Source organism: Fukomys damarensis, unplaced genomic scaffold, assembly GCF_012274545.1.
Source record: "Fukomys damarensis isolate Sample0158 unplaced genomic scaffold, DMR_v1.0_HiC HiC_scaffold_6, whole genome shotgun sequence".
Lineage (NCBI taxonomy): Eukaryota > Metazoa > Chordata > Mammalia > Rodentia > Bathyergidae > Fukomys > Fukomys damarensis.
The window spans coordinates 40,298,710-40,313,404 of record NW_022900918.1 but is presented as its reverse complement, the minus strand read 5'-3'; the positions used below and the strand labels follow the sequence as shown (position 1 = coordinate 40,313,404).

At 39.7% G+C, this 14,695-nt stretch overlaps 1 protein-coding gene across 5 annotated transcripts in view; it reads left to right on the top strand.

Moving 5' to 3' along the window:
• The first annotated feature begins 2,014 nt into the window (after window positions 1-2,014).
• Lig4 (DNA ligase 4) overlaps window positions 2,015-14,695 on the top strand; it is a 15,528-nt gene continuing 2,847 nt past the window's right edge. The window contains exons 1-2 of one of the 5 annotated variants that reach the window (XM_019206888.2): window positions 2,015-2,074; window positions 4,844-7,919. In XM_019206888.2, the coding sequence (XP_019062433.1) occupies window positions 4,993-7,527 (2,535 nt within the window). In that variant the 5' untranslated portion in view covers window positions 2,015-2,074; window positions 4,844-4,992 and the 3' untranslated portion in view covers window positions 7,528-7,919. The other 4 variants (XM_010619982.2, XM_033760969.1, XM_010619981.3 and 1 more) reach the window with 4 other exon arrangements.

Below are 14,695 nucleotides of genomic sequence, written 5' to 3'. Positions count from 1 at the left end.
CGCGACGGTGGCCGCGACGGAAAAGAGACCTCAGAGCCGCGGGCCCGGCGCTACCCGGAGGCTGAAGACTCAGGGCTTCGCAAGCTCTTCCGGGAGCCGGCTTAACCTGCCAATTAAACCCTAGACTTCCGGGGCCGGAGGATCAGCGCTGACCCCGCGGGTGAGCAGGGAGACCCCTTGGTTGTCCTTTGGGACGCACTTTTTACCGAAGAAATGGTGTCTCCCTGATAGGGTGTGAGGTGAATTCCAGAATTTAAAGCGCTCCCCTCTTTTTCTTTTTCACGTGTATCAGAGTGGACCGTCAAGGGCACTTGCAAGCCTGAATCAGGTACAATTTGAGGATTCTTTAAAGGAAAAGAAGGCGAAAGTTTTTTTTTCTTTTTTTTTTTCAAATTTAGCAAAAGCACAAGATCATAGGAACGCATCAAAATCTCTCCTGAGACCTTGGAACCTAGCATTTCATTAGTTTCACTCTCCACTACTTTCGCACCAAATTTCACAGTTTACAGATGTGGGTCCCCTTCCCTCCTTGGCCGTTCCCTATTTTATATACAGAGGTAATTTCATAAGTTTATATTGTCATTAAGCACATATATCTTGCTGCCGGATAGAGCGCTCATAGCTTCCAGTTGTTACTACCTAACAAATAGTCACTAAAACACTGCATTTATATACGTAATCATCACAGCAACTCTAGAAGACGCTGAGGAAACTTTGGTTCTCTCTTATTTAAAACAACATGATAGCGATCGGGCTTTGAATAATAAGGAGTTTGTCTAACTCACGATTCTCCTACCAGTAATGGAAGGCCCAATTTCTCACAATGCAGGAGCTTAGTAGGTGTTAAACAAGACACGAATGTACACAAATACACGTCCTGAAGCGTCTAGCGTTGCTCAAAAGTAAAGTGATAAATAAATTGAATAGTAGGCTAGAGAAATTATTATTTACTAAACAGAACCCTGTGGCCTTACAACATCAAAGATAATTTCAGACAAATATTGGGAGGTATTAGTTGTGCTAGACAAGCCTGGGATTGAGTTCCATGTCGATTAGCACTGTGAACTAAATCTCAGTTCTGCACAGCAGATAGCCCCTAAGGCACTTGACAGTTCTGAAATGTTTTATCACAGCCCACGGCAGCAAAATTTGACTTTCGTGTTAAAACTTTTATATTACAAGGAAATGATTACAAGAGTTCTTTCCACCCATTATCAATAATTTCTCAAGTCTCTGTGGTAAAGGACAGATTACTGCAAGAATTCAGTGGGAAGCAATGTCTCCTTAACAAAAGGGCTGAATTTGTTTGACTCTGTCAATCCTGAGTATCTAGCACAATTACTGTTTCACGGGCGATCAGTCAGTCAGTAAAGCTTTGTCAACTTGGTGTTGAACCATTGAGCGCAGGGCAGAAGAGCCCAGAGCCCATGCACCTGTTTATTATCTATATGATAAATGATGTATGTAGTGAGTCACTTCTGTACTAAGGAACAAGATCGTCGATCACACTTGTACACATCAGAAAAAACAAGTAGCCTGAAATAATTTTGCAAAAGTCCATCTTTCTACCAAAACAAAACAGCAGTCTTTTGGGAGGGAAGAGATCCTCTTCTCTCCTTGATGCTTTCACAGCCAGGCTGCTAAGCAGAAGTGCAGCGCCCACAGTTTCACATACACAGAACAAGAACTAAGGTTGACACTTGCTAGGAAGAGCTCAGGTCAGGGTTCTGGTAACAAATCAACGCATAATGCTTTGCTCAACGAAGAAATCCATTCATGCGTGGGTCGACCGACGGCAAAGAGCACCTGCTCCAGAAGCGAAGCCAGGCTGCGTGTGGCTTCAAACTAAACCCGCTCAGGTGCTACCCTTGTAAAGAAATTCGCCACGCCCCTTCCCTTCCAGACCGCTTCGCCTGCGCACACCATCCAGTGACGTCCCGCCCATCTAGGGCTGCCCTCAGATTGCCATTGCGTCTGCGCGGCGAGCAGCTGGCGGAACCTGTATCATTTGGACGCAGCTTCCGGTTTAGTGGCTGTGCTGCTCGGTGGAAGTGTGTGAGGCGGCTGGTGACAGGTCTGTGTGGGGCGGCGGGTGGGGATCTGCATGGGGAGGGTCTGCGTGGACGCTGCCTGGAAGTGCACGTCCGCGGGCTCCTGGTCCCGGCCACACCTGGACAGGGAGGCCACAGTCGCTGACTGTGACGCTCAGGAGCTGTGGTGCTTGCTTGGCTTGCCTGGCTTCTGATCCTGACCGTCCGGGATCCCCCGTCACCGATGGGGCTCGAGCTCACAGAGGGTATCCACCCGGGATCCTGGAAGATTTGGGGGAATACAGACGTTTATTACAAGGTGATGTAGACTTCTTTGGGTTTTTTAAGAAGATACAGGTGGAAGTGGAGTGGGGCAAACTGTTGTTTTGGAGGTGGGCGGTTGCTTTATCCTTCTCCTGCTATATCTTCCACTAACTGTACGGGTCCCAGAGCCTTTTGTTGTTCTCATACCACTAATTCCTGTCCCCCGCGTTTCTCCCAGAATGTCAGTGTCTGCTGCGGAAGTTAGGCGAGTGTAACCCAACTGTCCCCCTAGGGAAACACAACTTGTCAAGGGTGGCGTGGAGGGAACTTCAGTTGTGCATTTTCCTTTTCTCCAGTGAAATATCACTGAATCATCTTCCGTAGTCACTAAATGAAACCCGCTGCTTTTTTTTTTTTTTGGTTGCACTTGCAGCAGCAGAATGGATGAATCATTATTTTCCAGTATTACTTGCATTCGTGCTCCTGAAAGATTTGCTTCACCTCCGTTAAAAAGTGAAACGTCCTTCTCCAATTCTGATCTACTTAGTATTTTGCAGTGTAGGATTTTAAACGTTGCTTGGAATGGCAAACACTTAAGTATTGAAATATCAAGGATTTACTAATGCCAGACGCTCTTTTAAGCAACTAACACAGAATATCTACTTTTATTGTCATCCTAATTTTGATATTGTTTACCCTATTTTACACTTGACTTAGATAAATTAATTTCTCCACATTCCACAGCTAGTAAATATTAAGAGTCCACATTTGGATTAAAATTTATTATATTCCAGAGTCTGAACTCTAACAACAAACCTCTTTTGTCTGATTGCAAATGGAAAGCATCAGCTAAAAACCTCAGAATCCAAAAAGTAAAATTTTAAATCATGTAAAAAGGAATGGAAATTGTTGGCTTTTTTATGGAATTATAATGAGCAAAAAACTTTTATCTATTCATTTTATGCTCTTTGGAAGTTTTGGCATCTATACATATAGTCATTTTAGGATACAGGTTTATCCAGTGATTACCTAAACATTGTCATTGTAAAATAATTCATAGTTCGCCTGGGATTGTTTTGAGGGAAACTGAGACATACAGAATCTATGGATAGATCTATAGAAACTATATACTAATACTTGAGCATTTAGCATATATTTCTTAATGCATATATTTCTTCATTTTGCATACATTATACATACCATTGTACATTTGTTGCAAATATAGCATTTTATACTGTAATGTACCCACTTGCAGGAACCAGGTGGCAGAGTCAGTTATGCAAACCAGATTCAGCCAGGGGAAGCAGTTACTGTGATGAAAGTCTCAGGAAAGTGGTCTCTGGTGGGTTTGTCTCTTGATCTAACCTGCTCAGTAGAAGCTGGGTTTCCTTTGTCGGAAATTAGATTGAGGAGAGCAGTATTGTTGTTTTGTTTTTTTCTCTGTAGGTGACTAAGTGACTGCATTAAACCATTACCAAGGCAGTCAGAGAAGAACTGTATGCCACCCCCATTTCTGACTTCAGACTTCAGTAAAAAGGCTCTGCTGCAAGACATTTTAGTTATTTAACACACTTAGTGTTTTATTATAATTAGTTCTTATCATGTCCCTTTTTGTTATAGAATATATGATCTTTTAAAACAAAAACATGCTGTATTTTCTATAATACAAGTGCCTGGCTTATGTGTAATCACTAAATATTGGAGAATTCCTGATGTGAGAGTATAAATAAAAAAGTGTACTAATTAATTTATATTTATGAAGCTGTGCAAACCTAGAATAAATTAGAGAGGGAAGTAAAGTGGATATTTTATGGGGAGGGTATTTTGAGTTGGATTTTAAATGCTACGAAGCTTTGCAGAGATGAACATAAATAGAGGTATAAGCTTTGTTTGGCTGGACAGCGAGGTTACCTATTGTTTGTTTTCTGTGAAATAAAATCTGTAGTTAGGATTTCAGAATTCCTAGAAAGTCAAATTTCAACTCCATAATTGGGTGATTTGTTAAAAAACATGTATTTTAAGCAGTTTGCTTCTGGTGTCATGTAGTAGTCTGAGAGAGAAAGGAAACATTAAAGGAGGACCTTACCTTACTTCAGAAGCCTGTAAATAAAGTGTATTGTGCTTGAATTTTTAGGACTTCATTATTATTAACAATGTTCTTTTTCATTGTATGCTAAGTAATTAAATGATGGAATAATGAATTCAGTGTATCTTGGCATTTAGGGAAAAATAAAATTACTTTTTAATATTACAGGACACAGGCATGGTCATATTTCTGATGAATACTAATTCTAATTAATGCTAATTATTAGCTGAAGTTGAAAAGATGTCATTCATAACATTGATCTGTTTTCATTGAGTAGACATTTATAGACATTTATTATGATCCAGGTGAATTCTGCAAGGTCATTAATGTTATTTAGTTGAACTTTATCTTTGACTTAAAAATTATTCTTTTTGCGTTATTAGGTAAACCAGAGGATTCACTGTTGCTTCTATGGCTGCCTCACAAACTTCACAAACTGTTGCATCTCATGTTCCCTTTGCAGATTTATGTTCAACTTTAGAACGAGTACAGAAAAGTAAAGGACGTGAGGAAAAAATCAGACACTTCAAGGACTTTTTAGATTCTTGGAGAAAATTTCATGGTGCTCTTCATAAGAACCAAAAAGATGTTACAGACTCTTTTTATCCAGCAATGAGACTTATTCTTCCTCAGCTAGAAAGAGAGAGAATGGCTTATGGAATCAAAGAAACTATGCTTGCCAAGCTTTATATTGAATTGCTTAATTTACCGAGAGAAGGAAAAGATGCTCTTAAACTCCTCAATTACAGAACACCTACTGGAACTCGTGGAGATGCTGGGGACTTTGCAATGATTGCATACTTTGTGTTGAAGCCAAGATGTTTACAGAAAGGAAGTTTAAACATACAGCAAGTCAATGAACTCCTGGACTCAATTGCCAGCAATAATTCTGCCAGAAAAAAAGACCTAGTGAAAAAGAGTCTTCTTCAACTTATAACTCAGAGTTCAGCACTTGAACAGAAGTGGCTTATACGGATGATTGTAAAGGACTTAAAGCTTGGTTTCAGTGAGAAAACTATATTTTCTGTTTTCCACAGCGATGCTTCTGAGTTGCATAATGTTACCACGGACCTGGAAAAAGTCTGTAGGCAACTCCATGACCCCTGTGTGGGACTCAGTGATATTTCTATCACGTTGTTTTCTGCCTTTAAACCAATGCTTGCTGCCATTGCAGATATTGAGCACATTGAGAAGGATATGAAACAACAGAGTTTCTACATTGAGACCAAGCTTGATGGTGAACGCATGCAGATGCACAAACATGGAGAAGTGTATCAGTACTTTTCTCGAAATGGATATGACTACACTGAACAGTTTGGTGCTTCTCCCAGTGAAGGTTCTCTTACCCCTTTCATTCATAATGCATTCAAAACGGATGTGCAGATCTGTATCCTGGATGGTGAGATGATGGCTTATAACCCCAATACGCAAACTTTTATGCAAAAGGGGAATAAGTTTGATATTAAAAGAATGGTAGAAGATTCTGACCTGCAGACTTGTTATTGTGTTTTTGATGTATTAATGGTTAATAATAAAAAGCTAGGACGTGAGACCCTGAGAAAGAGGTATGAGATTCTTAATAGTATTTTTACACCAGTATCAGGTAGAATGGAAATAATACAGAAAACACAAGCTCATACCAAGAAAGAAGTCATTGATGCATTGAATGAAGCAATTGATAAAAGAGAAGAGGGAATCATGATAAAACATCCTCTGTCCATTTATAAGCCAGACAAAAGAGGTGAGGGGTGGCTAAAAATTAAACCAGAGTATGTCAATGGACTAATGGATGAACTAGACATCTTAATTGTGGGAGGATATTGGGGTAAAGGTTCACGGGGTGGGATGATGTCTCATTTTTTGTGTGCTGTAGCAGAGAAGCCCCCTCCTGGTGAGAAACCAACTGTGTTTCATACCCTCTGTCGTGTTGGCTCAGGATACACCATGAAAGAACTGTATGATCTAGGGTTGAAACTAGCCAAGCATTGGAAACCTTTTCATAAAAAAGCTCCACCAAGTAGCATTTTGTGTGGAACGGAGAAGCCAGAAGTGTACATTGAACCTCGTAATTCTGTCATTGTCCAGATTAAGGCAGCAGAGATTGTCCCCAGTGAAATGTATAAAACTAGCTGCACATTGCGTTTTCCAAGAATCGAGAAAATAAGAGATGACAAAGAGTGGCATGAGTGCATGACTCTGGATGAGTTAGAACAGCTGAGGGGGAAGGCGTCTGGGAAACTTGCATCGAAACACCTTTATGTGGGCAGTGATGATGAACCCAAAGAAAAAAAGCGGAAAGCTGCCCCAAAGATGAAGAAAGTCATTGGAATTCTTGAAAACCTAAAAGCACCTAACCTTTCTAACATAAGCAAAGTTTCAAATATATTTGAGGATGTAGAATTCTGTGTCATGAGTGGAACAGCCAGTCTTTCAAAACTTGACCTGGAGAACAGAATTGCAGAGTTGGGTGGTTATATAGTACAAAACCCAGGTCCTGACACGTACTGTGTAATTGCGGGCTCAGAGAACATCAGAGTGAAAAACATTATCTCTTCAGATAAACATGATGTGGTCCGGCCCGCGTGGCTTCTGGAGTGTTTTAAGACCAAGACCTGCTTGCCATGGCACCCTCGCTTTATGATTCACATGTGTCCATCAACAAAGCAACATTTCTCCCGTGAATATGATCGCTATGGTGACAGTTATTTTGTTGACACAGATTTGAACCAACTGAAAGAAGTGTTCTCGGGTATTAAAAATTCTAATGAGCAGACTCCTGAAGAAATAGTCTCTGTGATCACAGATTTAGAATATCGTTATTCCTGGGACTGCTCTCCTCTTAGTATGTTTCGACACCATACTGTTTATTTGGACTTGTATACTGTTATTAATGACTTAAGTACCAAAATTGAGGGAGCAAGATTAGCTATTGTGGCTTTGGAACTTCGATTTCATGGAGCAAAGGTAGTTTCTTACTTAGCTGAAGGTGTGTCTCACGTGATCATTGGGGAGGATCAGAGTCGAGTTGCAGATTTTAAAGCTTTTCGAAGAACTCTTAAGAAAAAGTTTAAAATCCTACAAGAATGTTGGGTAACTGACTCACTAAACAAGTGTGAGTTAGAGGAGGAAAGTCAGTATTTGATTTAAAGCTAGCTTTCTTCAAGCCTTAGAACCTGCAGGCTAATTGCAATGGATGATAATGATAAACTATTTTATTTTTGTTTTATTTATTTTATTTTTAAATGCTATTCTTAAGTGCTATTAGATATAGGAAAACAAAACTTTTTTTTTTTTTTAACGTAGAAAAGGAATGGAGAGGCCCAAACCAGGAAAGAAATTCTCTCACTAGGGTATACGTTATGACTTTTTATAATAAAGATGACAGAAGTGAAGATAAGTTTCTATACATATGGAAATTTCAAATTTTGACTCAGATATTAATAAAAAAAAACTTAGGGACCCTTTAGAATATTGATCTTTTAAATAGTATTTTTTGAAATTGAGGACAATTTTTTTCTTTTTCTTTTTTTGGACTGGGGATCAAATTCTGGACCTTGAGCTTTCGAGGCAGGTAGTGGAAACACTGAGCTAAAGACCCAGCCCTTCAAGTACAATTTTTAATAGTTTTTAGCTAATAAAGATATTTCAAGGATTTGTTAAGCTTACCCTGTGTAAGCACATCATTTTACTTAAAGTCTAAAATGCTGCACTTAAAAGAGGAATGTAAATAAATTCATTTTTAAGGCATTATTTAAAGTCAACGTGTATAGTGTATATTATGTCTGAATTTATATAACAATTTTTAATATACTCTATTCAAAAATACATGTTCATAACACTTGAATTAATGGAATTTGAAACCCAAACTACTGTGTGTAAATTATTTGGAAGTATGATTATATTATACTTAATTTAAATAAAATATTTAATATAGTGTTAAAATAATTTATGTTCTGTTTATATTTTATTTTAAAATAATCTATAATTATTTCAGTAAGTTTTTTATTGTGTCAATACACTTTTAACTGTTTCTAATCAAGTTCCTCTTAGAAGTCCCTTGTATTTCACATTACTGAATGAGCTTTATTAAAAACTTAAACTGGAACCAGGCATACTGGCACATGCCTATAACTCAGTACTTAGGAGATTAAGGTAGGAGGATTGTGGGTTCATGACCAACCTGAGCTACTGGGACATTTTCTCTATGGAGAAAAATTTAAAACACAGATAATTACATATACTAAGGGGAAAATTCCAACATTTTACCACCAAAGATGATACAATTTTAAAATTTTAGGTAATCAGGGGTAAGGAAAGTACAAAACAACTACTTAAAGTAAGAATCAGAAAGCTAAGTATAGTGCTTTAATAAGCTCTTGTCACTTAGTGATGAGAATTTTTGTAGGTCACTAGAATACATTGCCATTGTGTACTCCATTGAATGTACTGTAATGTATTTTGCTAATATTCAAATCTTGGGTGGCATTATCATGCAACCTTCACCTTTTTTTTTCCTGTCAAGCAAAGTGATAAATCTTGTGTATGAACCCTATTAGTTTCTCAGGATACATTCCTAGAAGTGGAAATGCTCACTTGATGTTTTGTATTTTTCAGTGACTTGAGAGGCATTGAAAAATCCTGGCCAAAATATGTTATTGAGTCTTCTCATCTTCCTCATCTGTAAGTGTTGGACAGTTTAGCTGCCCACTGCTAGACCTGCTCTCTCTTTTTATTCATTTAGTCTATGTTTTCCTGTCTTATGGCTTTTAATCTATTGACAGCCTCCACATTTTTGTACCCCCAGTTTCTCTGAGCTACAAAGTTCATATATCTTAACTAATGTCTCCATGTGAAAAATCTAACAGGACTCTCAAATTTAGTATGTCTCTAACTGCTCTTTTAAAAAGTTTTATGAAAGGACAATTAAAACATGCATAAGACAATAATATAATGAGCCTGCCTGTACACATCACCCGCTTTCCACAACTGTCAGCGATCAATCTTTCCTAGTCACATGTTTCTAGATTAATTTTAGATGACATAATTTCATCTGTGCATACTTCACGATGGAACCCTTGACATCTCAGACTTACACTGTCTTCCAGCATTTCCTGTGCTCACTAAACTGTACATTCCTTCTGCTGAGCTGGAAATAGTGGTGTTGCCCTTGAAGATCTGTGTCATACTTCTTGAGCCGTAGCAAATGGGCTTCTATGTTTCAGATGGGACCTCTTCCCACTGTGCCAGTCACCGTCACCTATGCCATTCTTCCTGGGCTGTTTCAGGAGCCTCCTTAGCTGGCCTTTGTCCATGAAGTTCTGTTCTCTGGAGTAGTTTTTACTTTTAGAGGTGGGAGACAGATTGTGTTACTCTACTAGCCAGAGAACCACAGGCTTGTCATCACAACATTCAAGGTCTCTAACAAGGTCTCTAACAAGGTCTGCTGAAAAAAAAATACCTCTTTGGTGCTCTGATTTCTTTACCTACCTGGTCCCCTCCCACTTGCTTATCACACTTCAGCCCCATTGGCCTGCTTTTGCTTTCCCTTTGCACCCCATTTAGTTCTCCCTTAATGTTTACCTCACCTACATCCCCAGTACTTACTGACCTTTCAGCATGCTTTATTTTTCCAAGGCATTGTATTTCCTACCATCAGTACAGAAACTTCATGTAAACACAGTTTGGTTCATTGTTAGCCTTTCACTATTCTGAAGCCTGCTGAAAAACATGCTTTGCTCATGTTATCCAAAGCTATTTACCATGAATGCCCCCTGTGCACGCGCACGCATGCACACACACACACACACACACACACACACACTCTCATGTGGTGCTTGAACGACTTAGGACTGATAGCAATAGCTCCCTTCTTTGGGCTGAGGGCACTGTCTTTGTAAGGAAATCCGGGTTGGCTGGAGCAGCTGCTTCACACGTGTGCTTTCCTTGGGATCTGAGGGAATAAGGCTGCTTTCAGTCTTTGGTCCTCCTCACCTTTGGGAAGAGTTAAATTTAAAATATCAGCACTAGAATTACTCATTTTCAACCAGTATAGTAAGTTCTGTCTTTGATAATCACTTGGGTGAAAAGATGAACAAGGCACTCCCTGGTCAAGGAACTCCTTGAGTACTGATGATAAAGATAATTGTAATACAAAGAATTAGTATTTTCCTGGTTAAGGAAGGAAAGGGCTGCCCTAGAAAGCTATGTGGTGTAGGAAAAAGAATACAAGTTGTATAATTGAGACATCCCAGGCTCAATTCCAGTTCTTTCAACAATGATGTGTAATTTTGATCAATGACTCTCACTCTGAACCTACTTTCTTAATTTTAAAATTTAAATGGCACCCATCCCACCACCACGTTTGAGGACAGAATTTTAGCACCCATTATTTGCCAAGGTCCCTCACTGCTTTCTATCTTCTATTCTTAGGCCTCCCCCGAGTTGTTAATGGTGGTTTAGATTTGGAAAGATCCATAGAACTTCAACAGTCACAGTAGGTTGGAAGGATTTTCCTAGGAAAGAGAACATAGAAGATTATAAGTCAAGCCTGTAGGGTTACAAAAACATGCAGGGTTATTTGTACAATACTCATAATTACGTGTGAGTGAGAAGTGTATGTATATAGGTTAGGGTAAGTCTTGAAAGACTTTAAGTGTCCCTCTACAGCACATGGATAGGATCTGGTGCTCAACATAACTGCACTGCAGAACTCTGAGCAAGATAACAGCTTCACGTGTATGGGTTTTTTATTTCAATTTTGTAGTTCTTTTCTTGGACCAGTTTATTGACGTATAAGTGACATATAAAATGCCACACATATTTAATATATACAAGTTGATGAGATTGGAGGTGAGAGACTGTAAGATCAGCATCACAGTCAAGACCACACACTTATTTGTCACTTTCCAAATTTACCTTCTGCCCTATTGGTGATTGATAGACTTCCCTTGCCGTGCTTTGTAGGTCTTCACTGATCTGAGCACCTCCTAAGCTGCAGGCTCTGTCCTAGCTTCTGGTGTGACTGTGTCAATCAAAATGGGTGAAATCCCTGCCTTGGTTCAGTTTACACTTTAGTTAGTTAAAGGGGAGGGAGAATAATCAAGTATTTCTTCTCTCTTGATTCTTGGTTCTCACCTCCTTCATGGCCATTTAACTTGACATTTCAACAACTCTATACTTTCTTGCTGATTTTCTTTCCATATACAAGCACTTTTAAAAAATGGTTCAAACTTACTGTTAAAATTCCACATATAATTTTTAATGAAATCTGGACTCTATTGCTACATTCCATAAATGCCAAGAACTCTGGAGATTATTGAGAGAGCATAAACCTTTACATTGCTATCACCCAGAAGAAACTATAATCATTCTGAAGAGATGTACTTGGAATACTGAAGGCAAAAGGGAACCCACTCACCTAGTAAACTAGATCAGCCAAGTAAATCCTAGTGGTTTCTGAATGATACATATCACGTGGAGATTGCCTTTGAAGGAACAGGTAATTTGTTTGACATCTGAAACATTTTTCATGTATAGAAAGAACACGGAAGTCTTCTCAAATCACTTCTGAGTCTTATAATCTTGACACTGCCACTTCACAAAAGTGTTTCAAGATTTGGAGCAGCCAGAACCTCCATACCTTGCTACAGGGAATGTAAAAATAGTAAGTGATGCTTTGGAAAACTGGTAATCTTTAAAGTTACAGACCTATTTCTCAGCTCCTCAAATCTGTTGCCCCATAAGGGTGAGAAAAACCTGTTATAAAATAATTTATACAAGAATGTTCATAAAAACTTTGTTCATAGGAGCCCTGATATTATTAGTTAGATTCCCTGTTACTGAGATACACTATCCCAAACCCACAACTGAACAAATAAAGTTATAGTGTACCTCGTAGTGTCGGAGATTCAGCATGTGCTCAGCAGGCTCCAAGGTAGAAACCTCGTGGTGTTCAGGTGTGGCAGAGTAAAACTGTCAATGGCATCCAGGAAGCATTTCAAGGGAACAGTGCCAGAGAGTAAGCAGTGCCCAAAGACACACCTTTGTGAGACACTGAGACACACTCAAGAGCAGCCTCTACTAATTTGCTAGGTGTTCTTTAATCCACTGAAGTTGATGTGTTACGATTAATCATTGCAATTCACCTCTTGTCAAAGGGGTTTTGTACCCAAACACATCGTAAACCTAAATCTCCAGAGAGCAACAATAGCAAGTTCATGATTCTGCTAACATAGTACAACTATCTTGCATAAAACTGAAAATGCAACAATCCCTTTCCCAAAGTCTCAGTAGTTTCAGCATTTTCCAAATATCAAGTGTCTTCTGAGACTCAAAGCAAACTCTTAGCTATAATCTCTACTTTAAAAAATCAAAAGCAAGGTACATAATGGCACAGTTTAAGCATTCCCATTTGGAAAGGGAGCAATAAGGAGCTAGGAAAGAACTGGACAAGCAAGCAAGACTAAAAATGAACAGGAAGAGCATTAAACTCTGTATCTCCAAGCCTAGCATCTGGGACACATGAAAAATATGAGTTCCGAAGGGCATGGGTGGCCCCCACAATTATGGCTTTGTCAGTTGGAGCCCAAAAGGCTGTTATCTTAGGCTGGCTCCACCTATGGCCTGCAGATTTCTTTTGTTGATGTTCCTAACATGTTTGTTTTCTGGGAGTCACCCCTAAATGTTTGGCTTCATTCCCACAGCGTCATAGACTGCACTCTTGCAGGCTCCTTGCCTGGCTGTTCAGACCTCCTCCTGGTGTCTGGGTCGAAGCTTCCCTGACCCCAAGACTTGCATTTTGTGTGCCAATAAATCCAGTGTCGCATGGACAATGCCTTGGTTTGCGGTGAGTAAAAGTAGGAGCCAGGCTCCCTTGGACCATGGTTGCAGTGGCCCCTCAGGGCCCAGATGGCTGTGCATGATAAAATGAATTCTGGAAACAACTTCCTAGGAGGCCCTTCTAGAGCAGGGGTCCCAGGAACTCTCTTCTCAAGTAAGAGGGTGAGACTTTGGTACCCTCGAGCTTGCCAAATTCCTGAGGTTTCCTCAGGACACCTTTCTTATTACCCCGATACAAAGTAGTTGGTTTCATTTATAATGGTGCTAATCTCTAGCTGCCATATCTCCTTCTGCCCCAAATTTACACACGGTTCCTTCTGGGAAAAATTTAGTGTTTTCAATTTTTTGGCTCTGCCTTTCACTCCTGATTCTCATTATAAATATGGCTTAAAACAGTCAGCAGAACCCAACTATGGCCTGGTGTTGGGCTATCCTGGAATTTCTCCCATCAGATTTAGTCAACCATCTTTGACCTCAGTCTCCTGCAGTGACTCTGGACAGGGGTAGCACGTAGACAGATTTTCCGCCAAAGTGTAACACACGTGGCCTCTGTTCCAAATGCCAAACCAAATCGGGTTCCCCACTGAAAATTCCTGAGCTGGGCTTTTACTATCCATATTTGTAACAGCACTGTCATCTGAATCAACCATCAAGTGTGTTTATAGAAGTCTAGGGCTTCTCTAGACCTCTTCTCCAAAATGTTCCAAATTCCTGTAAACCAGATCCAAAGGCTTCTAAAACACATGGTCAAGTGCAGCAACAGCCACAGCCCCACTTATCTGGTAGCAGTGTTTTGGGTTAGTCAGCTTTCCTGTCCCTGAGACACAGTACCATACAAGACAATTTAAAAGAGGAATGGTTTGACTTAGCTCATGATTTCAAGAGATTTGGCAGATGATCAGCAGCCTCCAAGTGAGAAACCTCCTGGTGGGAGGGAATAGTGGACCAAAGCTGCTTAGTTCTTGGAGGCTTGGAAGCAGACGAGGAACAGTGCCAGAGAGGGATGAGAGAGGGTCCATAGGTAGGACCAAGGCCATACCTCTAGGACCCACATAAACATGCCCTGCAGTACGCTGTACTACTATAATCTGCTAGGTGTTCTTTAATCTAATGAAGTTCCTCACTGGGATAGACAGCTGCAAGCCCCAAGTCACAAACTTACTTGTCTATCAAACAACAGGAGAATGGATAAATTATGGTATGTTCATGCAATAAAATTCTTCTCAATAACAATAAACAATAATCGATGGATGCAATTATATTTATGGAGTTCCACTGGAATTGTGCAAGCCAGAAACCAATGAAATGAGATATTATGATTCTTTTGTATGTTCAGAAACAGAGAAAACCAATCTATGGTGATATAAACCACAGCAGACATCTCTGGGGAGGAAGATTAACTGAAAAGAACGAGGAAAACTTTCTGAAGTGATAGAAACTTAATTATTTTAATTGGCATGTTGGTTACTCAGACATA